This window comes from Oncorhynchus tshawytscha, linkage group LG08, assembly GCF_018296145.1.
Source record: "Oncorhynchus tshawytscha isolate Ot180627B linkage group LG08, Otsh_v2.0, whole genome shotgun sequence".
NCBI lineage: Eukaryota > Metazoa > Chordata > Actinopteri > Salmoniformes > Salmonidae > Oncorhynchus > Oncorhynchus tshawytscha.
This window is the reverse complement of record NC_056436.1, coordinates 89,344,441-89,369,535: the sequence shown is the minus strand read 5'-3', so window position 1 is coordinate 89,369,535 and position 25,095 is coordinate 89,344,441. Positions and strand designations below refer to the sequence as shown.

At 44.5% G+C, this 25,095-nt stretch overlaps 1 protein-coding gene across 11 annotated transcripts in view; it reads left to right on the top strand.

The window, feature by feature from the left end:
* The first annotated feature begins 373 nt into the window (after positions 1-373).
* Positions 374-25,095, top strand: part of LOC112232729 (transcriptional regulator ATRX) — a 31,725-nt gene continuing 7,003 nt past the window's right edge. For 6 of the 11 annotated variants that reach the window (XR_006083966.1, XR_006083964.1, XR_006083965.1 and 3 more), the window contains exons 1-9: positions 6,381-6,482; positions 6,705-6,854; positions 8,100-8,209; positions 14,444-14,511; positions 15,208-15,711; positions 15,819-17,362; positions 21,179-21,248; positions 24,321-24,445; positions 24,550-24,726. Coding sequence is in view for 8 of the 11 variants with exons in the window: in XM_042326169.1 (XP_042182103.1) it covers positions 6,386-6,482; positions 6,705-6,854; positions 8,100-8,209; positions 14,444-14,511; positions 15,208-15,711; positions 15,819-17,362; positions 21,179-21,248; positions 24,321-24,445; positions 24,550-24,726 (2,845 nt within the window). In the remaining 3 variants the exon portion in view is untranslated. Of the gene's footprint in view, positions 587-6,380; positions 6,483-6,704; positions 6,855-8,099; positions 8,210-14,443; positions 14,512-14,789; positions 14,822-15,207; positions 15,712-15,818; positions 17,363-21,178; positions 21,249-24,320; positions 24,446-24,549; positions 24,727-25,095 lie in introns of those variants that run through there. The other 5 variants (XM_042326168.1, XM_042326166.1, XM_042326165.1 and 2 more) reach the window with 5 other exon arrangements.

Sequence of the window (25,095 nt, the reverse complement as noted above, 5' to 3'; positions counted from 1 at the left end):
TACCTGAGGGGACAGGACAGGCTCTGAGTGGGGAATATGTTTGGCAGAGCAATTGACTAAAGTTTAGAGTCTAGCACAATAGAGTTTACTAAGCAATAGAGTTTAGAATTCAAGGCAGACCAGAATGCAGCCTGCCTCTATGGGAGGCTCAGATTATCAGAGAAAACAGTGTCATTTCCATGTGGCATTTCCATTGTGGAACGTGTGAATTAATCAAAAATAAAAACCAGAGCATAGAGGTGGGACACAAAAAAAAGTCGCCAGTAGATTGAGAGAATACGATTCACACTAAGCCTATGGAAACGCTCACATTTATTTGGCCAATCAGAAAGCCATCATTTCCTGACTCAACAACCAATAGGACAACAGATAGGATTTGGGCTAGATGCGCCATTTTAGTGCGTCTCAAACCATCCGGTAAAATGGCGCCTTTGCTTTGTCTCCACTGAAAAAAAGGAGGTTTGCTTCAATATTTTAACATTTTTCTAAAATGACAAATTACTGAGAATTATTTGTTTTACATCTCCGGGACGACGTGCCAAGAACTACACGTGTTTCAGTCATTCAATAAATGACAAAGAGTACAGTAGGTATTATCTTTTCCTCAGTGCCTAACGTTAGCATCTTTGCATTGATGCTCTGGGCTCGTTAGCGATGTACCGGTGTTATGCAGCGGAACCGGCTCGGTTTCCCACGGTACCAACGTAGCTAGCTACACTACGAAAACAGCTACTGCTGTTCTAACGGAGGATTTATAACCTAGCTAGCTAACTCAACCACTATTACTAAGTTAGTATTTTTAGTTGAAAAGGTAAAAGGTTGTAAAACAAAACATGTCAGCGGGTTTTGGTCGATTTCCACCTGTGTTTTGGCCCGGAATGTATAAGCTAGCTACCTAGCATGCTAACTAATGTGGGATCTGACATATCTGGCGAGGGGGATAAACTGATGCATTTCGTTGCATGTCTCTGAATGCTCTGGACCATTGAAACGGTATTGCAGGGTTGTCCGGGAATCTGATGTCTGAAATGTGGACATACTGCAGAGATGTTGGATTTTTATATATACAGTTTGATCACACTTTTCTATTGTGTTATTGACTATGTTTATTCCATGTGTGTCTCACTGCTTTGCTTTATCTTGACCAGGTCCCAGTTGTAAATGAGAATTTGTTCTCAACTGTTCAACCTGGTTAAATAAAGGTGAAATCAGATAATAGATGTCTGTTTACCTCGACTAACCTGCACCCCCCCACATGGACTCGATACCGGTACACCTTGTATATCGCCTGGTTCTTGTTGTTAAGCTTTTTTTAGGTGGTTTATTGAGTAGATATTTTCTTAATTCATATTTTCTTAAAACGGCATTGTTGGTTAAGGGTTTGTAAGTCAGCATTTCTCGTAAGGGTCTAAACTGTTGTAATTCGGCCCATGTGACAAATAAAAGGTTGTTTTGATAAGAGTCAGGTTGACTTAGTGCACAGACACTCCGGTTAGTTAGTTCGCCTTTGGTGGGAAGATGCCCGGTTTTTGTAGTATGTTTTTCTTCCATCTCGCCTGATTTTTGTACTCTGTTCATGTCAGAAAGCATTAATTGTAGCAGACAAGGTCCATGTTAGTTCGTTCATTCGCACCAGACAGGAACCCGATGCTCAACAGAAACGCACAATGGAGATGAAAATCGTCCATAAATAATGCTGGAGTTAAACCTTTAGGTCGCACACACATGGGCCATTTTTCTTTACACCGAGCTGTTGTAACTGCATTTTTAGCTCAAATAGCTACTGTTCATCAGTCACTTTATTCTTATGTTTTGGGATCCTGAGTGGTGCAGCGGTCTAACATGCACTTCCTCATGAGACATCATCCACCCGAGACACCGTCCGCATGTTGAGGTTGTCCTCCCACACCAGAGGAGATCAGGACATGCAGTTTAAAATATGAAAACGAACTCCGAACCAACTATATTCATTTGGGGACAGGTCGAAAAGCATTAAACATTTATGGAAATGTAGCTAGCTAGCTAATTTGTCCTGGGATATAAACATTGGGTTGTTATTTTACCTGAAATGCACAAGGTCCTCTACTCCGACAAATGAATCCTCCAACTTGAAGGTGCTTTACCACCACCAACTGGACTGGAGTGTGGACCTCAGTTCATCTTTCAATGCTCCTAAAAACCAATGAGGAGATGGGAGAGGCGGGATTTGCAGCATGTCAATCATTACAAATGGAACCAAGTTCTATTTTAGCGCCCAACTACGCAGACACTCAAATGACGAGCACGAGTAGTGTGGGTGCAGTGATTGAATAACAAGAATGTGTAAATATATTTTGCACTACTCGCGTCGCATGGTCAGCATATAAGGCACTGCATCGCAGCGCTAGAGGCGTCACTACAGACCCATGTTCGATTCCAGGCTGTAATCACTAGGGTACCTGCCGCCTTGAATATAGCCATGTTATTACCTCGTACTCCTGCACATTGACTCAGTACTGGTATCCTGTGTATATAGTCAGGTTACTCATTGACTCAGTACTGGTATCCTGTTTATATAGTCAGGTTACTCATTGACTCAGTACTGGTACTCTGTGTATATAGTCAGGTTACTCATTGACTCAGTGCTGGTATCCTGTATATATAGTCAGGTTACTCATTGACTCAGTACTGGTACTCTGTGTATATAGTCAGGTTACTCATTGACTCAGTGCTGGTATCCAGTATATATAGTCAGGTTAGTCATTGACTCAGTACTGGTACTCTGTGTATATAGTCAGGTTACTCATTGACTCAGTACTGGTACTCTGTGTATATAGTCAGGTTAGTCATTGACTCAGTACTGGTACTCTGTGTATATAGTCAGGTTACTCATTGACTCAGTACTGGTATCCTGTGTATATAGTCAGGTTACTCATTGACTCAGTACTGGTATCCTGTGTATATAGTCAGGTTACTCATTGACTCAGTACTGGTATCCTGTGTAAATAGTCAGGTTACTCATTGACTCAGTACTGGTATCCTGTGTATATAGTCAGGTTACTCATTGACTCAGTACTGGTACTCTGTGTATATAGTCAGGTTACTCATTGACTCAGTACTGGTATCCTGTGTATATAGTCAGGTTACTCATTGACTCAGTACTGGTATCCTGTGTATATAGTCAGGTTACTCATTGACTCAGTACTGGTATCCTGTGTATATAGTCAGGTTACTCATTGACTCAGTACTGGTACTCTGTGTATATAGTCAGGTTAGTCATTGACTCAGTACTGGTACTCTGTGTATATAGTCAGGTTACTCATTGACTCAGTACTGGTACTCTGTGTATATAGTCAGGTTAGTCATTGACTCAGTACTGGTACTCTGTGTATATAGTCAGGTTAGTCATTGACTCAGTACTGGTACTCTGTGTATATAGTCATGTTAGTCATTGACTCAGTACTGATACTCTGTGTATATAGTCAGGTTACTCATTGACTCAGTACTGGTACTCTGTGTATATAATCAGGTTACTCATTGACTCAGTGCTGGTACTCTGTGTATATAGTCAGGTTACTCATTGACTCAGTACTGGTATCCTGTGTATATAGTCAGGTTAGTCATTGACTCAGTACTGGTACTCTGTGTATATAGTCAGGTTAGTCATTGACTCAGTACTGGTACTCTGTGTATATAGTCAGGTTAGTCATTGACTCAGTACTGATACTCTGTGTATATAGTCAGGTTACTCATTGACTCAGTACTGGTACTCTGTGTATATAGTCAGGTTACTCATTGACTCAGTACTGGTACTCTGTGTATATAGTCAGGTTACTCATTGACTCAGTACTGGTACTCTGTGTATATAGTCAGGTTACTCATTGACTCAGTACTGGTACTCTGTGTATATATAGTCAGGTTACTCATTGACTCAGTACTGGTATCCTGTGTATATAGTCAGGTTAGTCATTGACTCAGTACTGGTACTCTGTGTATATAGTCAGGTTAGTCATTGACTCAGTACTGGTACTCTGTGTATATAGTCAGGTTACTCATTGACTCAGTACTGGTACTCTGTATATATAGTCAGGTTACTCATTGACTCAGTACTAGTACTCTGTATATATAGTCAGGTTACTCATTGACTCAGTACTGGTACTCTGTGTATATAGTCAGGTTACTCATTGACTCAGTACTGGTACTCTGTGTATATAGTCAGGTTACTCATTGACTCAGTACTGGTATCCTGTGTATATTGTCAGGTTACTCATTGACTCAGTACTGGTACTCTGTGTATATAGTCAGGTTAGTCATTGACTCAGTACTGGTACTCTGTGTATATAGTCAGGTTACTCATTGACTCAGTACTGGTACTCTGTGTATATAGTCAGGTTACTCATTGACTCAGTACTGGTATCATGTGTATATTGTCAGGTTACTCATTGACTCAGTACTGGTACTCTGTGTATATAGTCAGGTTAGTCATTGACTCAGTACTGGTACTCTGTGTATATAGTCAGGTTAGTCATTGACTCAGTACTGGTACTCTGTGTATATAGTCAGGTTACTCATTGACTCAGTACTGGTACTCTGTGTATATAGTCAGGTTACTCATTGACTCAGTACTGGTACTCTGTGTATATAGTCAGGTTACTCATTGACTCAGTACTGGTACTCTGTGTATATAGTCAGGTTAGTCATTGACTCAGTACTGGTACTCTGTGTATATAGTCAGGTTACTCATTGTGTATTTATTATTACTTTTATTATAGGTTTTTTCCCTGGTTTTCTATTATTTCTCTATTTTCTTTCTCTTCGTTGTTGGGAAGGGCCGTCATTGACTCAGTATGTCACTGTTAGTCTACACCTGTTGTTTATGTATAAGTCAGGTTTCACTGTTAGTCTACACCTGTGTTTATGTCAGGTTACTGTTGACTACACCTGTCTGTTTATAAGTCAGGTTTCATTGACTCACTGGTACTCTGTTTATAGTCAGCATTTCATTGTTAGACTACACCTGTTGTTTATGAAGCATTTCACTGTTAGTCTAAATCAAATCAAATTTATTTGTCACATACTGGTTACTCAGATGTTATATCAGGTTAGCAAAATGACTTCTACACCTGTATATAGTGAAGCATTTGACTGTTAGTCTACACCTGTAGTTTATGAAGCATGTCACTCTTAGTCTACACCTGTTGTTTATGGAGCATTTGACTGTTAGTCTACACCTGTGTTTATGAAGCATGTCACTGTTAGTCTACACCTGTAGTTAGTACTGGTACTCTGTATATGTAAGCATGTGACCAATAACATCTGATTTGAACTGTCTAGTTACTGTCAGGTTGCTAATTTCACATGTTCACACTATTGAAACAACTGGTACTCTGTGTATATAGCCAGGTTTTTGTTGAAACAGTAGGCCTAGCAAATCTGGCTTATTTAGGTCCTGTGTATAGTCAGGTTAGTCATTGTGTATTTATTATTACTTTTATTATATTTTTTTCCCATTATTGCTGCCGGGCTGCTCCGTTGGTGCTGCCGGGCATGTCACTGTTAGTCTGCTGGGCTGCTCCATTTCAGTGTTAGCTCCATTGGTGCTGCTGGGCTTTCCTGTTAGTGCTGCAAATCAAATTTATTTGTGCATGCTGGGCTGATGTTAGTGCTGCAAAATGGGCTTCTACACCTGTTGTTGATGCATTTGCTGGGCTGCTCCGTTAGTTGCTGGGCTGCTCCATTAGTCTACACCTGTTGTTTTGGTGCATTTGCTGGGCTGCTCCAGTTTAGTGCATGTCCATTAGTGCTGCTGGGCTGACAAATAACTCCGATTTGAACTGTGCTGCTGGGCTGCTCCATTAGTGCTGCTCCATTGGTGCTGCTGGGCTGCTCCATTAGTGCTGCTCCATTAGTGCTGCTGGGCTGCTCCGTTAGTGCTGCTGGGCTGCTCCATTAGTGCTGCTGGGCTGCTCCATTAGTGCTGCTCCATTGGTGCTGCGGGGCTGCTCCATTGGTGCTGCTCCATTAGTGCTGCTGGGCTGCTCCATTAGTGCTGCTCCATTAGTGCTGCTGGGCTGCTCCATTGGTGCTGCTCCATTAGTGCTGCTGGGCTGCTCCGTTAGTGCTGCTGGGCTGCTCCATTGGTGCTGCTGGGCTGCTCCATTGGTGCTGCCGGGCTGCTCCATTGGTGCTGCTGGCCTGCTCCGTTAAATAGTGCACTACTACAGGGAACAGGGTGTCATTTGGGACAAAGCCCTAGATCTTGATTCAGATCAGGCTGTTTTGCTTTTACTCACAAAAAGGAAAGAGCCTCTAACCTGGTAATTTAGTCCGCTCTTCATCTCCCCCGGCCTTTTAAATTGTCTAATTTCTGACCTAATAGTGGGATTTCTTGCTGTTGGCAGGTTAAATGAGTAGAACCTCAGCTGAATCTACAGACCAAATGATGGAGCAGGAAGTAGGTCAACTTCCGATTACAGACCAGATGGAGGAGGAGGAGGAGGAGGTAGGTCAACATCAGATTGTCTATTTACCTGCTCACTTTTTCAGATGTATCCACCTGTGAACTTCATGAATGTCTTACCAGAGCTGGTTGAACGTAGTGCGCTAGATAGGGTGCCATTTGGGACACAGATGGACTGTAGCTTCTGTAGCAGATAACAGGACGATCACTCAGGGTCTATTCTGAGATTTTTCATTAGACTCATGTTGACTCTTGTTTACTCCTCAGCCTGGGAGCTCAGCAGAGACTGAGAGACCCTCTTCTTCTCACACCAAGAGGAAGCCTGCTGTTACAGCCAAGCACACCGGAGGGAATGAGTCTGACACCTCGGACGAGAGTGGACAGGAAGATGGCGCCTCTGACAACCCCTCAGATGGTAAGGTCTACCACGACCTGGGGCCAGCACGTGTTTTAATGCCTCTTCATATCATTGTGGAGCCAGAAGGTGCATTTCTACACTTTGTGGATAATATTGTTGTTGGTCTATTCTGAGTTGATGTTCAAGGTAGATAATACTGTTGTTGTTGGTCTATTCTGAGTTGATGTTCAAGGTAGATAATACTGTTGTTGTTGGTCTATTCTGAGTTGATGTTCAAGGTGGATAATACTGTTGTTGCTGGTCTATTCTGAGTTGATGTTCAAGGTAGATAATACTGTTGTTGTTGGTCTATTCTGAGTTGATGTTCAAGGTGGATAATACTGTTGTTGCTGGTCTATTCTGAGTTGATGTTCAAGGTAGATAACTGTTGTTGGTCTATTCTGAGTTGATGTTCAAGGTGGCTGATACTGTTGCTGGTCTATTCTGAGTTGATGTTCAAGGTAGATAATACTGTTGTTCATGTTTTTAAAAAGGTTTTGAGTTGATATTCAAGGTTTATGTGGTGGTGAAAGAGCACTTGTTGAGAGTTATGAGTCCTGGTCTAAAGTAGTGCACTATATAGGGAATAGGGCCCTGGTCTATAGTAGTGCACTCTATAGGGAATAGGGCTCTGGTCTATAGTAGTGCACTATATAGGGAATAGGGCTCTGGTCTATAGTAGTGCACTATATAGGGAATAGGGCTCTGGTCTAAAGTAGTGCACTATATAGGGAATAGGGATCTGGTCTAAAGTAGTGCACTATATAGGGAATAGGGATCTGGTCTAAAGTAGTGCACTATATAGGGAATAGGGCCCTGGTCTAAAGTAGTGCACTACATAGGGAATAGGGAAGGGCTCTGGTCTATAGTAGTGCACTATATAGGGAATAGGGCTCTGGTCTATAGTAGTGCACTATATAGGGAATAGGGCTCTGGTCTATAGTAGTGCACTATATAGGGAATAGGGCTCTGGTCTATAGTAGTGCACTATATAGGGAATAGGGCTCTGGTCTAAAGTAGTGCACTATATAGGGAATAGGGTGCCATAGGGCTCTGGTCTAAAGTAGTGTACTATATAGGGAATAGTCAGATAAACGGTTTGAATCCTCCCATCGTTAAAGATAAGGTTTTGACCAGGAATGTGTCTTCCTACAGCCTAATATCCAGACCCGCTGCCAGTTTAATGAAATCATTCAGTTTGGGATTGATATTGGATGTAAACTAAACATGTTTGTCTCTCGGTCTTCCTCTGTTTATATCCAGATACCACTTTGCAGGAGAGGATAGACTGCACCGCCTGTGGACAGCAGGTCAACCACTTCCAGCGCCACTCAGTGTTTGAGCACCCGATGCTCCATGTGCTCCTCTGCAAGGTAGATACACCTGCAAGACCCTCTCTGTCTATCTTCCACCTGACTATTTGTCTCCTATCGGGCTCTACATCTTTCCATCTATCTGTCTGTCTCTCTATCAAATTCTGTCTCCATCGGTCTGTCTTTCTCACATATCCTTTCCTCTCTAGTCTGCGATTGTGGGATGATTGTCTGTCTGTCTGTCTGTCTGTCTGCCTGTCTTTCTCTCTCTGTCTGCCTGTCTTTCTCTCTCTGTCTGCCTGTCTTTCTCTCTCTGTCTGCCTGTCTTTCTCTTGTCTGCCTGTCTTTCTCTTGTCTGCCTGTCTCTCTCTCTGTCTCTCTCTGTCTGCCTGTCTCTCTCTCTGTCTGCCTGTCTCTGCCTGTCTCTCTCTCTGTCTGCCTGTCTCTCTCTGTCTGCCTGTCTCTCTCTCTGTCTGCCTGTCTCTCTCTGTCTGCCTGTCTTTCTCTCTCTGTCTGCCTGTCTTTCTCTTGTCTGCCTGTCTTTCTGTCTCTGTCTGCCTGTCTTCTCTCTCTCTGTCTGCCTGTCTTTCTCTTGTCTGCCTGTCGAGATATTCCTCTCTCTTTCTCTGTCTGCCTGTCTCTCTCTCTGTCTGCCTGTCTCCTTCTCTCTGAATCTCTGTCTGCCTGTCTCTCTCTCTGTCTGCCTGATTTTCTCTCTCTCTGTCTGCCTGTCTCTCTCTGCCCCTCTGCCTGTCTTTCTCTCTCTGTCTGCCTGTCTTTCTCTTGTCTGCCTGTCTTTCTCTCTCTGCCTGTCTCTCTCTCTGTCTGCCTGTCTCTCTCTCTGCCTGTGTCTCTCTCTGTCTGCCTGTCTCTCTCTGCCTGCCTGTGTCTCTCTCTGCCTGTGTCTCTCTCTGTCTGTCTGCCTGTGTCTCTCTAGGTCTCTCTGCCTGTGTCTCTGTCTGCCTGTGTCTCTCTCTCTGTCTGCCTGTGTCTCTCTCTCTCTCTGCCTGTGTCTCTCTCTCTCTCTGCCTGTGTCTCTCTCTCTCTGTCTGCCTGCCTTTCTCTCTCTCTCACTCTGTCTGCCTGTCTCTCTCTCTGTCTGCCTGTCTCTCTCTCTGAGCTCCACCATGCTCCTTTAGGGTAGGGCCATATATATATATATATATATATGATTCATTTGAATGTATGTTTTTGCGAGATATTCCAAATGCCAATATCACAAGAATAGCTTTTTAATTAAAAAAAAAAGGTTTAGCGTTTGTGTCCGCATGTTCTCATGTCTTTTTGCTCTCGTCTCCTTCCCGTTTACACCAGAGATCTGAATATAATGAGGAGATGCTAATGTCCCCTTAACAATGGGAGTCGTCCCAATAACGTGGGTAGACGGTGCGTACCTATAGGCGACAAGCTTAGGACCAAAATACGCCCATAGAAACACATTGGGATGATTTTGAACAGATTTGGGCGAGAGTGAGACCTCTCACTTCGTTTCCTCCTCTGTTTACACACACACCAAGCCCCTCCCCTCCCACTGCCACTCACACCAAGCCCCCCCTGCCACTCCCCGAGCCCATGCCACTCACACCAAGCCCCCCCTGCCACCCGTACCACTAACACAGGTAGAGCGGTGCGTACCTATATAACGTAGGTAGATGACGGTGCGTACCTATATAACGTAGGTAGATGACGGTGCGTACCTATATAACGTAGGTAGATGACGGTGCGTAGCCCCGTACCTATATAACGTAGGTAGATGACGGTGCGTACCTATATAACGTAGGTAGATGACGGTGCGTACCTATATAACGTAGGTAGATGACGGTACCTATATAACGTAGGTAGTAGGTAGATGACGGTGCGTACCTATATAACGTAGGTAGATAGGTAGATGACGGTGCGTACCTATATAACGTAGGTAGATGACCTACCTATATAACGTAGGTAGATGACGGTGCGTACCTATATAACGTAGGTAGATGACGGTGCGTACCTATATAACGTAGGTAGATGACGGTGCGTACCTATATAACGTAGGTAGATGACGGTGCGTACCTATATAACGTAGGTAGATGACGGTGCGTACCTATATAACGTAGGTAGATGACGGTGCGTACCTATATAACGTAGGTAGATGACGGTGCGTACCTATATAACGTAGGTAGATGACGGTGCGTACCTATATAACGTAGGTAGATGACGGTGCGTACCTATAACGTAGGTAGATGACGGTGCGTACCTATATAACGTAGGTAGATGACGGTGCGTACCTATATAACGTAGGTAGATGACGGTGCGTACCTATATAACGTAGGTAGATGACGGTGCGTACCTATATAACGTAGGTAGATACGATGACGGTGCGTACCTATATAACGTAGGTAGATGACGGTGCGTACCTATATAACGTAGGTAGATGACGGTGCGTACCTATATAACGTAGGTAGATGACGGTGCGTACCTATATAACGTAGGTAGATGACGGTGCGTACCTATATAACGTAGGTAGATGACGGTGCGTACCTATATAACGTAGGTAGATGACGGTGCGTACCTATATAACGTAGGTAGATGACGTGCGTACCTATATAACGTAGGTAGGTAGATGACGGTGCGTACCTATATAACGTAGGTAGATGGTAGATGACGGTGCGTACCTATATAACGTAGGTAGATGACGGTGCGTACCTATAATAGGTAGAACGTACCTAGGTAGATGACGGTGCGTACCTATATAACGTAGGTAGATGACGGTGCGTACCTATATAACGTAGGTAGATGACGGTGCGTACCTATATAACGTAGGTAGATGACGGTGCGTACCTATATAACGTAGGGTAGATGACGGTGCGTACCTATATAACGTAGGTAGATGACGTGTAATAACGTGGGTAGTGCGGTACGTACCTATATAACGTAGGTAGATGACGGTGCGTACCTATATAACGTGGGTAGATGCGTGCGTACCTATATAACGTAGGTAGGTGCGTACCTATATAACGTGGGTAGATGACGGTGCGTACCTATATAACGTAGGTAGATGACGGTGCGTACCTATATAACGTAGGTAGATGACGGTGCGTACCTATATAACGTAGGTAGATGACGGTGCGTACCTATATAACGTAGGTAGATGACGGTGCGTACCTATATAACGTAGGTAGATGACGGTGCGTACCTATAACGTAGGTAACGTATAACGTGGGTAGATGACGGTGCGTACCTATATAACGTAGGTAGATGACGGTGCGTACCTATATAACGTAGGTAGATGACGGTGCGTACCTATATAACGTAGGTAGATGACGGTGCGTACCTATATAACGTAGGTAGATGACGGTGCGTACCTATATAACGTAGGTAGATGACGGTAGATACCTATATAACGTAGGTAGATGACGGTGCGTACCTATATAACGTAGGTAGATGACGGTGCGTACCTATATAACGTAGGTAGATGACGGTGCGTACCTATATAACGTGGGTAGATGACGGTGCGTACCTATATAACGTGGGTAGATGACGGTGCGTACCTATATAACGTAGGTAGATGACGGTGCGTACCTATATAACGTAGGTAGATGACGGTGCGTACCTATATAACGTAGGTAGATGACGGTGCGTACCTATATAACGTAGGTAGATGGCGGTGCGTACCTATATAACGTAGGTAGATGGCGGTGCGTACCTATATAACGTAGGTAGATGACGGTGCGTACCTATATAACGTAGGTAGATGCCGTAATGACGGTGCGTACCTATATAACGTAGGTAGATGACGGTGCGTACCTATATAACGTAGGTAGATGACGGTGCGTACCTATATAACGTAGGTAGATGACGGTGCGTACCTATATAACGTAGGTAGATGACGGTGCGTACCTATATAACGTAGGTAGATGACGGTGCGTACCTATATAACGTAGATGACGGTGGTAGAGGACGGTGCGTACCTATATAACGTAGGTAGATGACGGTGCGTACCTATATAACGTAGGTAGATGACGGTGCGTACCTATATAACGTAGGTAGATGACGGTGCGTACCTATATAACGGTAGGTAGATGACGGTGCGTACCTATATAACGTAGGTAGATGACGGTGCGTACCTATATAACGTAGGTAGATGACGGTGCGTACCTATATAACGTAGGTAGATGACGGTAGATGTACCTATATAACGTAGGTGACGGTGCCTATATAACGTAGGTAGATGACGGTGCGTACCTATATAACGTAGGTAGATGACGGTGCGTACCTATATAACGTAGGTAGAGATGACGGTAGCGGTACCTATATAACGTAGGTAGATGACGGTGCGTACCTATATAACGTAGGTAGATGACGGTGCGTACCTATATAACGTGGGTAGATGACGGTGCGTACCTATATAACGTAGGTAGATGACGGTGCGTACCTATATAACGTAGGTAGATGACGGTGCGTACCTATATAACGTAGGTAGATGACGGTGCGTACCTATATAACGTAGGTAGATGACGTAATGACGGTGCGTACCTATATAACGTAGGTAGATGACGGTGCGTACCTATATAACGTAGGTAGATGCCGTAATGACGGTGCGTACCTATATAACGTAGGTAGATGACGGTGCGTACCTATATAACGTGGGTAGATGACGGTGCGTACCTATATAACGTAGGTAGATGACGTAATGATGCCATGTAAAATGCTCTATACGTTCAACACAGCATTCCTGAGCTAGCCCACAATGTCTGCTGTGTGGATCAAGCCGTCAACCCTCATTTGAAAGAGTAACAACTCAAAGGCGAAAGCCATTAAAGCCAAGATAATGGAATTCATTGCCCTTGACAATCAACCGTTCTCTGTCGTGGGTGGTGTTGGCTTTCGCCGACTGGTCGATCACCGGTACACACTACCAAGTGCGCTATTTTTTCAGATGTTGCTCTACCGGAGTTGCACATACTATGGAACGCCGTTTGGGTCTTTGCGTGTTAAAAAAGATCCAGTAGCTCTGTCAAAGCTGTACTAAAAAGTCTACAAACAAGCAAATACCGGCCACGAACGATGTGTTTACAATACCGCATTGGTAATAAAGCATCATTTGGTCGACCGCAACTTCTGGGGTCGCTAGCTTTAGCTTAGTACCTAGCTAGCACCAATACAACCAGCCTGATAACAATGACCAGTAGAAACTGCAGTCATTTTCATTATTCTTAGCAATGATTTAGGAATCCTTGTGAGTAAGTATTGTTGTATTGTTGTTTGCCTATTGAAATTGAACTTCAGTTCGTGGAGAGATATAACGTTATAAGCAGCCAGCTAGCGATGCTCGACTAGTCTGGGTTATGCGTTGTGAAGCTATCCCCAATAAGGATTATGCAAAATAGTGGGATTTGTGTTTTGACTTCAAAATAAAAGTATGTAATTGACAGTGATGCAAATGACTACAAACAGTAGAATTATGCAATACTCTTATTTTGAAGGCTAACCGCAAATTCCACTTGTGGCTAATCTTTATTGTGGCTAGCTTCACGTAGATTGGTCCAAACCACCATTTATCAAATAAGAACTGTCTTATAAATTAGGGTTATTTTAGATGATGACACCTAGCTATATAGTCACCTAGCTATATAGTCACCTAGCTATATAGTCAGACCACCATTAATCTAAATACATTTGGGTTATTTTATATGACACCTAGAACATTGTTTGCCTCCATCAGCTAGCTAGCTTTTTTTATGATCAGCACTGTAGGTGTACGAGACAACTTTACCAGCATCATAGCATACAGTACGTATCGACGAATCGTTGTGACACGAGTGATAATCAATAACCACATCTTTTTTTATGAACGTGTTAAATTATTAGATAACGCCGAGATTCATATTCAGGTCCTGATTGGTCAACAAGCTTATTTAACACGTCAAATAGTGTATATTTTGTTTGTGTGTGTGTGTAACCTTTATTTAACTAGGCAAGTCAGTTAAGAACAAATTATTATTTACAAAGACAACCTACACCGGCCAAACCTGGATGACGCCGGGCCAATTGTGCGCCGCCCTACGGGACTCCCAATCACAGCCGGATGTGATACAGCCTGGATTCAAACCAGGGACTGTAGTGACGCCTCTTGCACTGAGATGCAGTGCCTTAGACCGCTGCATCCAAACTATTTAACTGTACTAAAATGCTTCAAAGGCTGCTAAAATTTTAAATATCGGTTATCGGTATTGTTTTATTTTAGCAAGGACAATATCGGTATCAGCCAAAAACGTAATATCTGTGCATCACTGTTGTTTCCTCTCCCTCTAGTCGTGTTATAAGTATTACACCAGCGATGACATCAATAAAGACGAGGACGGAATGGACGAACAGTGCAGGTAGGTCCCCTCACAGAACACAGAAACATGGACGAACAGTGCAGGCAGGTCCCCTCACAGAAACATGGACAAACAGTGCAGGCAGGTCCCCTCACAGAAACATGGACAAACAGTGCAGGCAGGTCCCCTCACAGAAACATGGACAAACAGTGCAGGCAGGTCCCCTCACAGAAACATGGACAAACAGTGCAGGCAGGTCCCCTCACAGAAACATGGACGAACAGTGCAGGTAGGTCCCCTCACAGAACACAGAAACATGGACGAACAGTGCAGGTAGGTCCCCTCACAGAAACATGGATGAACAGTGCAGGTAGGTCCCCTCACAGAACACAGAAACATGGACGAACAGTGCAGGTAGGTCCCCTCACAGAAACATGGACGAACAGTGCAGGTAGGTCCCCTCAAATGGTCGCCATTGTTCTAGCTGCCGTAAGGTCCCTGTTCTACTGCTTGAGTGTTGCCACCTCTTGTACAATATTGGCTCTCGATTATGAGTACCTACTTTCGAAGAGTCCCGGCACCTATTTTTGTCCATGCCAAGGGCTACGTCCCAACTGCCACCCTATTCCCTATATAGTGCACTATTTTTGTCATTTTTAGAATGATTCATTGCTTCCCAACAACAGCTGATAATCCCAATTAAGATGCGTCACGTTTTGAAGTTGACTTCCCTCGCTATCTTAACTACGCCCCAAGGTGGTGTGCTGAAGGTGGCAACCTGATCTGCTGTGACTACTGCCACAACGCCTTCTGTAAGAAGTGCATCCTGCGTAACCTGGGGCGCAAGGAGCTGTCCATGATCACCGACGAGGACAGTAAATGGTCCTGCTATATCTGCAGCCCTCAGCCTCTCTCAGACATCGCCTCCAACTGCTCCAACATCTTGACCAAGCTGGAGAGCTTCTGGCGCACGGGACACAAGAAAGAGAGGAAGGAGGTGAAAGGGCACAGAAAGGGTAAAGGTCACCACCACCATGGTAAAGCTGTGGTGAACGGTAAGGAACATTCAGACGGGTCAGGGACCCTCACCTTCTCCTATAAGACCCTGAAGGTCCTCAAGGAGCTGGTGAAGAGGACCAAGAAGCTGATTGAGACAACCACAGTGCTCAACAACACCTTCATCCATTTAATCCAGCAGGCTGAGGAGGAGCAGGGAGCAGGAGGAGGTGGCAGCGGGACCAGACACCTCAAGGCCTTCAGGTATCCTAACACATGTTAATATGACTGCTACAAAGTAAGTGAGGCAACCCAATTCTGTTCTTTTGCCTAATCTATCCATTCATCCATCTATCTCTCTCTCTCTCTAGGTCTGTTCTGGCTGATCTGAAGAAGGCCCATGCTGCCCTAGAGGAGGACTTGGAGTCACAGTTCACTTCCCAGGACCAGGGGATACAGAACGGGGATGCTGTTTCCAACACCGACGGCCATGATGGCCACGATCAGATTGACAACATGGTTGATGGACAGGAGGCAGAAGAGGATAAAATGGCCGACACTGAGGATGGGGAGGAGCTAGAGGAGGATGGGGGCTTGTCAGAGGACGCAGAGATGGAGGGGAGCCCTGCCCCCGCGCCTCAGGACCACTCGGACACAGAGACAGACAGCCAGGCCAAAGACCAGACAGCAGTGGAGGAGGAGGAGGATGGAGAGGAGGGTGACCGGAAAAAAGACATTGTGTCTGTCGGGCCGGCCGTCCCTGACGAGCTCTTCCAAATGGTAGAGAGTCTGGCGGACTCCGCAGGGTTAAAGCCCGGCAACGACGCCATGGAAACCACCGCTGCTAGTCAATCCGAGAGCCCCGCCGCCGACTCAAACAGGAAGTCACTTCAAACCCATAAGGAGAAGGCCATGCCCAAGGTGAAGAACCTGATCGTGAAGCTGACGCCCGTTCCAGTGGTTACCACACGCACCTCCAGGTCTATGAGCAAGGATAAGGATGGAGGGAAGGAGAAGAGTAAGGAGGAGGTGGAGGAAGGTGGGGGCTCTGAGGAGGACGGCCGCCGCTCCAGCTGCACAAAGACCACACCCCTAAGGAAGTCACCGGACGGGAAGAACAAGATGGCTGAATCCTCTCCGGAGAACAGTGACTCAGAGGGCAAGAGTCCCAGCAGGCTGAAGAGTAGAACCAAAGGCAGCTCGGAGAAGGAACGTGAGGAGGAGGAGCAGCAGAGAAATGCCTCATCCAAGGTGACCACTGATCCTTCTAAACAAGAAGTGGACTCTGACGAGGTTCTGGACATCCTGCTCCAGACTGCAGCGGCAGAACACAGCTCGGACGAGGATGCGCAGCAGGACGCCGATGGTAACCAGGGCAACAGGAGCTTCAAAAGGTGCCTGTTCAAACTCAGCAAGAAAGATGGAGAGGAGGAGGAGAATGACAAGGTGAAGACTGACAAGAAGCTGGCGGCCAAACGCAAACTGAAAGCCGACGATTCAGACAACTCAGAGTCCGACTCAGACGAAGACGCGAAGAAGAAGAAGAAGAAGAAGAAAAAGAAGTCCTCAGCTTCTGCCAAAAAGACATCCAAGAAGAAGGGCTCGGACGGCTCCTCCGACTCGGACCTGGAGATGAAGGGACTCAGCAAACTGGCGACGGGGAAACGGAGGAGCAGCCGTGTGAAGAAGGAAAGAGAGGAGAAGGAGAACAAGGGCGGAGATCGGAGGCGGTCGTACGAACTGAAACGCAAAGCCAGAAGTAGAGGAGCCAAGCAGCAAGATTCATCGTCTGATGACGAGGAGGAGGAGGAGGAGGGAGGAGGGTCTGGAGAGGAGAGTGGAGACCAGCAGAAGATTAAACCCATCGTGGAGGAGACGGTGGTAGCAGGGAGGGGAACCTTCCACCAGTCCTCAGGTGAGTAGAGCTGTTGTTTCTGAAAGCGGTATATTGAGCTCTCTGTTTCTACAAGGCAGACGGTACACTGTGTTGTCAATACACCTCGACCTAAACTCCACTGATTTAACACCTGACCTCTGCAGTGTTTTCCACAAGTACATAGAGTAGCCAGCCAGGCGCCCCCGGGGTCTGAGGCTTGACCCCCAGGGTTTGACATTTTTTGGCCAAAGAGTTTATTTCTTAAGATTACACCCGAAAAAGACAGTGAAATTATTTTATACCTTATCGAGTTTACCTCCCAGATTGGAAACATTAGTTGTGGTTTTGTGCAGAACAGGGCTCTCCAACCTTGATTCCTGGAGAGATACCCTCCTGTAGTTTGTAACTCGAACCTCAAACTGAATCCTGTTAGGTTACAACTATCAACCCGTTCATTATTAGTCAGTTGCGCTAGATTAGGGTTTGAGTGAAAACCTACAGGCCTGTAGCTCTCCAGGAACAGAGATAGAGAGCTCTGGTAAAGAAAGACTATAATTTAAATGAATTCAGTTAGTTGTTTTGAATATGATCAGGATTATTTTCTAAATAAGACTCAATTAAACCTGTCTTCTCTTGAGGTTAAGTGTCTTTAAACGTTTTAGATATGAATTAAGTTGCACACCATTAAAAAAATTAATTAATTTGAAATGATCATTCGTTTGGACCCTATACATTTTTTATTTTTTGTCGGATTATATTTAGTTATTTCCCGAATTCCGTTTTCTGGTTACTGTTTAACCTCTTGAAACTAGGGGGCACTATTTTCATTTTTGGAAAAATAACGTTCCCAAAGTAAACAGAGAATTTCTCAGGACAAGGTGCTAGAATATGCATATAATTGACAGCTTATTATAGAAAACACTCTAAAGTTTCCAAAATTGTAAAAATATTGTCTGTGAGTATAACAGAACTGATATTGCAGGCAAAAGCCTGAGAAAAATCCAATCAGGAAGTCTCTTATTTAGAAACCTCTGCGTTCCTATGCCTCCCTATTGAGCAGTGAATGGGATATCAACCAGATTCATTTTTCTATGGCTTCCCTAATGTGTCTAGTGTCACAAGACATAGTTTCAGGCTTTTATTTTGAAAAATGAGCGTGAGCGACAACATTGCGTCAGTGGTCACCTGGTGGTTCTGAGTGATTTGTGCGTAATAGACAAATGCGGCCATTGTTTCTCTCACTCCAACTAAGAAGCCAACATATTATCGAATAGATATTTGAAAAAGACCTTGAGGATTGATTATAAAAAACGTTTGCCATGTTTCTGTCGATATTATGGATCTAATTTGGAATATTTTTCGGCGTTGTTGTGACCGCAATTTCCGGTCGATTTCTGAAGAACAAATGGAGCTATTTCGGCTATAGAAATAATCTTTATGGAAAAAAGGAGCATTTGCTATCTAACTGGGAGTCTCGTGAGTGAAAACATCCAAAGCTCATCAAAGGTAAACGAATTAATTTGATTGCTTTTCTGATTTTCGTGACCAAGCTTCCTGCTGCTAGCTAGGCATAATGCTATGCTAGGCTATCGATAAACTTACACAAACGCTTGTCTTGCTTTGGCTGTAAAGCATAATTTCAAAATCTGAGATGACAGGGTGATTAGCAAAAGGCTAAGCTGTGTTTCAATATTTCACTTGTGATTTCATGAATATGAATATTTCTAGTAATATTTTTTGTCCGTTGCGTTATGCTAATTAGTGTCAGTTGATGACAATTCTCCCGGATCCGGGAGCGTAGTTCCAAGAGGTAAAAATAAATACATTTGAAATTACACTTAAAAAAATCGTTAAACAATTGTTTTAAGTCCACAACAATGAACCTCATCAGGAGACCGCTTTGATATCTGGGAAAAATCATGGTTAGCAGATGTTAATGCGAGTGTAGCGAAATGCTTGTGCTTCTAGTTCCGACAATGCAGTAATAACGAGCAAGTAATCTAACTAACAATTCCAAAAAAAACTGTCATACACAGTGTAAGGGGATAAAGAATATGTACATAAGGATATATGAATGAGTGATGGTACAGAGCAGCATAGGCAAGATACAGTAGATACATATGAGATAAGTATGTAAACCAAGTGGCATAGTTAAAGTGGCTAGTGATACATGTATTACATAAGGATGCAGTCGATGATATAGAGTACAGTATCAACGTATGCATATGAGATGAACAATGTAGGGTAAGTAACATTATATAAGGTAGCATTGTTTAAAGTGGCTAGTGATATATTTACATCATTTCCCATCGATTCCCATGATTAAAGTGGCTGGAGTAGAGTCAGTGTCATTGACAGTGTGTTGGCAGTAGCCACTCAATGTTAGTGGTGGCTGTTTAACAGTCTGATGGCCTTGAGATAGAAGCTGTTTTTCAGTCTCTCGGTCCCAGCTTTGATGCACCTGTACTGACCTCGCCTTTTGGATGGCAGCGGGGTGAACAGGCAGTGGCTCGGGTGGTTGATGTCCTTGATGATCTTTATGGCCTTCCTGTAGCATCGGGTGGTGTAGGTGTCCTGGAGGGCAGGTAGTTTGCCCCCGGTGATGCGTTGTGCAGACCTCACTACCCTCTGGAGAGCCTTACGGTTGAGGGCGGTGCATGCCATACCAGGCGGTGATACAGCCCGCCAGGATGCTCTCGATTGTGCATCTGTAGAAGTTTTGAGTGCTTTTGGTGATTTCTTCAGCCTCCTGAGGTTGAAGAGGCGCTGCTGCGCCTTCCTCACGATGCTGTCTGTGTGAGTGGACCAATTCAGTTTGTCTGTGATGTGTATGCCGAGGAACTTAAAACTTGCTACCCTCTCCACTACTGTTCCATCGATGTGGATGGGGGGGTGTTCCCTCTGCTGTTTCCTGAAGTCCACAATCATCTCCTTAGTTTTGTTGACGTTGAGTGTGATCCATTAAAATTAAAATTAAACCTGATCCATTAAAATGTTTGGGTGTTGTTGGCCTCAAATTCAATGGCGAATCTAGTGAGAGGCTGTTTATGGTGAATCTAGTGAGAGGCTGTTTATGGTGAATCTAGCGAGAGGCTGTTTATGGTGAATCTAGTGAGAGGCTGTTTATGGTGAATCTAGCGAGAGGCTGTTTATGGTGAATCTAGTGAGAGGCTGTTTATGGTGAATCTAGTCGAGAGGCTGTTTATGGTGAATCTAGTCGAGAGGCTGTTTATGGCGAGCCTAGCGAGAGGCTGTTTAGCGGCGAGCCTAGCAATACCATGGACATATAACCACGTTGCATGATTTATAAACGGCAAAGGCGCATAGGAGATCAACTTTATTCAGTTCTACACCTTTTATAAAATAGTCCACACTTGCTGGTCAGTTGTCAAAGCACAGTAAATAGACTACCATGACTCCGCGTGGTTTGCTATGTGAAACAGGACAAAGAAAATAAATGTGCCAGAAAACAAGTGGATTTTCTCTCGTCATGACCATTTACGTTACATTCTAATTCACCAGCATGCTCTGTAAGGAAATTAAACTGCAAGACAGTGTGCAGAAATTGTACCTGGGGGCGGGACGTGTTACCGGGGGCGGGACGTGACGTGTTACCGTGGGCGGGACGTGTCATCTCTCGCTTTGTGACGGACAGGACTATCCTATCAATAGATGGCTAGCAGATGCATATTATTCTATATAGCAGGAGACGGTCTAACAGACTGGCAAACTAAGACTTTTAAATGAAAAGTATCCTAGTTTATCTGAAGTGGAAAATGTAGCTGATTAACTGATGTCCGTCTCTTATGGGAAAACACGGTCTCTAACGCCTGACCCTTCTCTGTGTGTCTGAAGGAGATGAAGGTAACCATGACGCTTCTCAGATGGACGATGAGGAGGACGATGATGATGAGCCTGAGAACAGGTATTTAAAAGTATTTTCATTCAAGACAAACCAAATATGTCCTGAACTGCATGCTTCTCAACCAGCTGACGAACGTCCTTCAATCCTTTTTCTTATTTCCTTTACTTACTTACGGGATGACTGCTGTTTTACGGGCTCCTAACCAGTTGTGTTTTTTCAAATTGTAACTTATTTCTCTTATGATCGAAAAGAGCTTCTGGATATCAGAACAGCGATTACATTCCTCGACTGGACAAAGACTTTTTAATGAGTCCGACGCAAAGGATATACTGCTTCTCCGAGAACGGTTCCAAATCCTCGTACCTCGTGTTAAGAAAAGATGGAGGTACAGGGGGTGAAGATCTGGGTGCCTTGTGAGAATTCGTCTGCGAGTGGGTAATCCGCCTCTACCATCCTTCCTATTGGCCAACGTGTAATCACTGGAGAATAAACTGGATGAGCTCCGTTCAAGACTAGCCTACCAACGGGACATTCAAAACTGTACCGTAATTTCCGGACTATAAGCCGCTACTTTATTCCCACACTTTGAACCTCGCAGTTTTATACAATGACGCGGGTGGATTTTTCCCGCTTTCGCAAGATTCATGCCGCCGCCAAAAAACTGAGCACCGTCACATAATGTGACGTAAATCGAGCACGCTCAAACTTCCCATCATTCTGATTACGGTAGTAATTTTGTCACCCTCATCATGGCAAAGACACGGAGAACTGCATATGATGCAGCTTTCAAGTTGAAGGCGATCGATCTGCCTGTTGGAAAAGGAAATAGTGCTCCTGCATGGGAGCTTGGCCTTAATGAGTCGATTATAAGACGTTGGAAACAGCAGCGTGAGGAACTGACTCAGTGCAAAAAGACAACAAACCTTTCAGAGGGAAGACAAGCAGATGGCTCAAAGTATTTGCAGCCACTCGACATCAGTGTAAATCGTGCATTTAAGGTGGCGCTCCGTGTTCAGTGGGAGGCTTGGATGACAAGTGGGGAGAAATCCTTATGCGAAGAGCAACTTATGGTCAAGTCTGCCAGTGGGTCCTGACAGGGTGGAGCATTGTCAAAAAGTCCACTATCATCAACGGGTTTGGAAAGGCTGGACTGCTGCGTGTTGAAGGGGCAGCATGAGCTCAGCGGGGTATTTGCCTCCGGATGAAAGTGACGAGAGCGACAATGAAAACGATCTAACATCGGATGAAGCAATTCTGAAGCTATTCAACTCCGACACCGAAGGAGATGACTTCAGTGGTTTCAGTGCACAGGAGGAAGATAGTGACCAATGGCTTTACTGGTAGGCTGCTGTTTAATGTTTGTTACAAGCCGTGTTTCGTTTAAAGGCTGTGTAAAGTCCATTTGTTTCAATGTACCGGTAGGCACCTGTGGCTTATAGACATGTGTGGCTTATTTATGTACAAAATACATATTTTTGAATAATTCAGTGGGTGCGGTTTATATTCAGGTGCGCTTAATAGTCCAGCAATTACGGTAATATCTTATGTTTCACAGAGTCGTGGCTCAACGACGAGATGGATAATATACAGTTGGCTGGGTTTTCCGTGCATCGGCAGGACAGAATAGCTAAGCCCGGCAAGACGAGGGTGGTGTGTATTTGTCAACAGCTGGTGCAAGATGTCTAATATTAATGAAGTCTCAAGGTATTGCTCGCCTGAGGTAGAGTACCTCATGATAACCTGTAGACCACACTATCTATATTTTTCGTAGCTGTTTATTTACCACCACAAACCGATGCTGGCACTAAGACTGCACTCAGCGAGTTGTATAAGGCCATAAGCAAACAAGAAAATGCTGCACTCCTGGTGGCTGGGTACTTTAAACTCTTGACCATCTTTACTCCACATACAAAGCTCTCCCCCGCCCTCCATTTGGCAAATCTGACCATAATTCTATCTTGCTGATTCCTGCTTACAAGCAAAAACTAAAGCAGGAAGTACCAGTGACTCGCTCATTACGGTTCAGGTGACGCGAATGCTACGCTACAGGACTGTTTTCCAGGATTCATCCAATGGGATTGAGGAGTATACCAACTCAGTCATCGGCTTCATCAATAAGAACATTGACGACGCCGTCCCCACAGTGACCGTACGTACATATCCCAACCAGAAGCCGACTGTGATCACGCTCTCCGTAGTCGATTTGAGCAAGACCTTTAAATGGGTCAACATTCACAAGGCTGCTGGGCCAGACGGATTACCACAACGTGTTCTCCGAGCACGCGCTGACCAACTGGCAAGTGTCTTCACTAACATTTTCAACTTTTGACCAAGCCTGTAATACCTACATGTTTCAAGTAGCTACACCATAGTCCAAGTGCCCAAGAAAGCGAGGGTAACCTGCCTAAATGACTACCGCCCTGTAGCACTCGCGTCAGTAGCCATGAAGTGCTTTGAAAGGCTGTATTTACACTGCTGCTACACACTGTTTATTATCTATGCATAAATAAACACTTTACCCCTACCTTCTGGTACAAATTACATCAACTAACCTGCACCCTGCATATTGACTTGGTACCGGCACCCCCTGTATACAGCCTTGTTAGAATTGTTTTTTTTAGTAAATATCTTAACTCTATTTCTAGAATTGCATTGTTTGTTAAGGGCTTGTTAGTAAGCATTTCACTACACCTGTTGTATTCAGCATTTAACTAAGGTCTACTACACCTGTTGTATTCAGCATTTAACTAAGGTCTACTACACCTGTTGTATTCAGCATTTCACTGTAAGGTCTACTACACCTGTTGTATTCAGCATTTCACTGTAAGGTCTACTACACCTGTTGTATTCAGCATTTCACTCAGGTCTACTACACCTGTTGTATTCAGCATTTCACTGTAAGGTCTACTACTGTAAGGTCTACTACCTGTTGTATTCAGCATTTCACTGTAAGGTCTACTACACCTGTTGTATTCAGCATTTCACTGTAAGGTCTACTACACCTGTTGTATTCAGCATTTCACTGTAAGGTCTACTACACCTGTTGTATTCAGCATTTCACTCAGGTCTACTACACCTGTTGTATTTGGAGCATGTGACAAATAACATTGATTTAAATGTCTTCCTCAATAGAATTGCCAAGATGATGCTGGCCCAGATCAAGGCTAACTACACTTCAGGAGCAGAGGAGAGCTCTGACGAGGACAGAGAAGAGAAGGAACAGAAGAAGGGGAAGAGAGGAGAGGAGCAGGAGGAGGGTGAGCTACATTCACTTTTTCATTTCATACTCGTTGATACAGTGATTCTGCAGTGCCTCTTTCCACCACTAGATGTAGAAATAACTGCTTGTTCCCCTCAACAGACGACGATGATGATGAAGGGGGCTCTGGCTCTGATGTGGATGTGAAGACGAGTGTGGGGCGTCGCCACCGGCTGCTCCGCCACAAACTGACGCTGTACGAAGTGGAGTCGGGAGAGGAGAAGGAGAAACCAGCCAGCAAGGGGAAGAAGAAGGAGACCAAGAGGACCAGACGGAAAGGTACGAGGGCTGTCTGGCCTGGTCTCTAAGCTGGTCTGCCTAGGCCTGTGTATTAATACCTATGGAACAGAATGAAAGTCCTACTCTGCAAACCGATGACTGTTTTCAATCAACTCTACCTCCATCCTTTCTCTCTATCCCCCTCTTTCTCCTTCTCCGCTCTCCCTGTCTTCTCTTCTCCCTCTCCCCGTGCCCACTCCCCAACCTCTTAAGTCGACCCCCTACTTTTTCGAACATTCTGTTAAAAATCGCGCAACATTTCGGCGTCCTGCTACTCAGGCCAGGAATATAGTATATGCATATGATTAGTATGTGTGGATAGAAAACACTCTCGCGTTTCTAAAACTGGTTAAATCACCGCTCTGACTA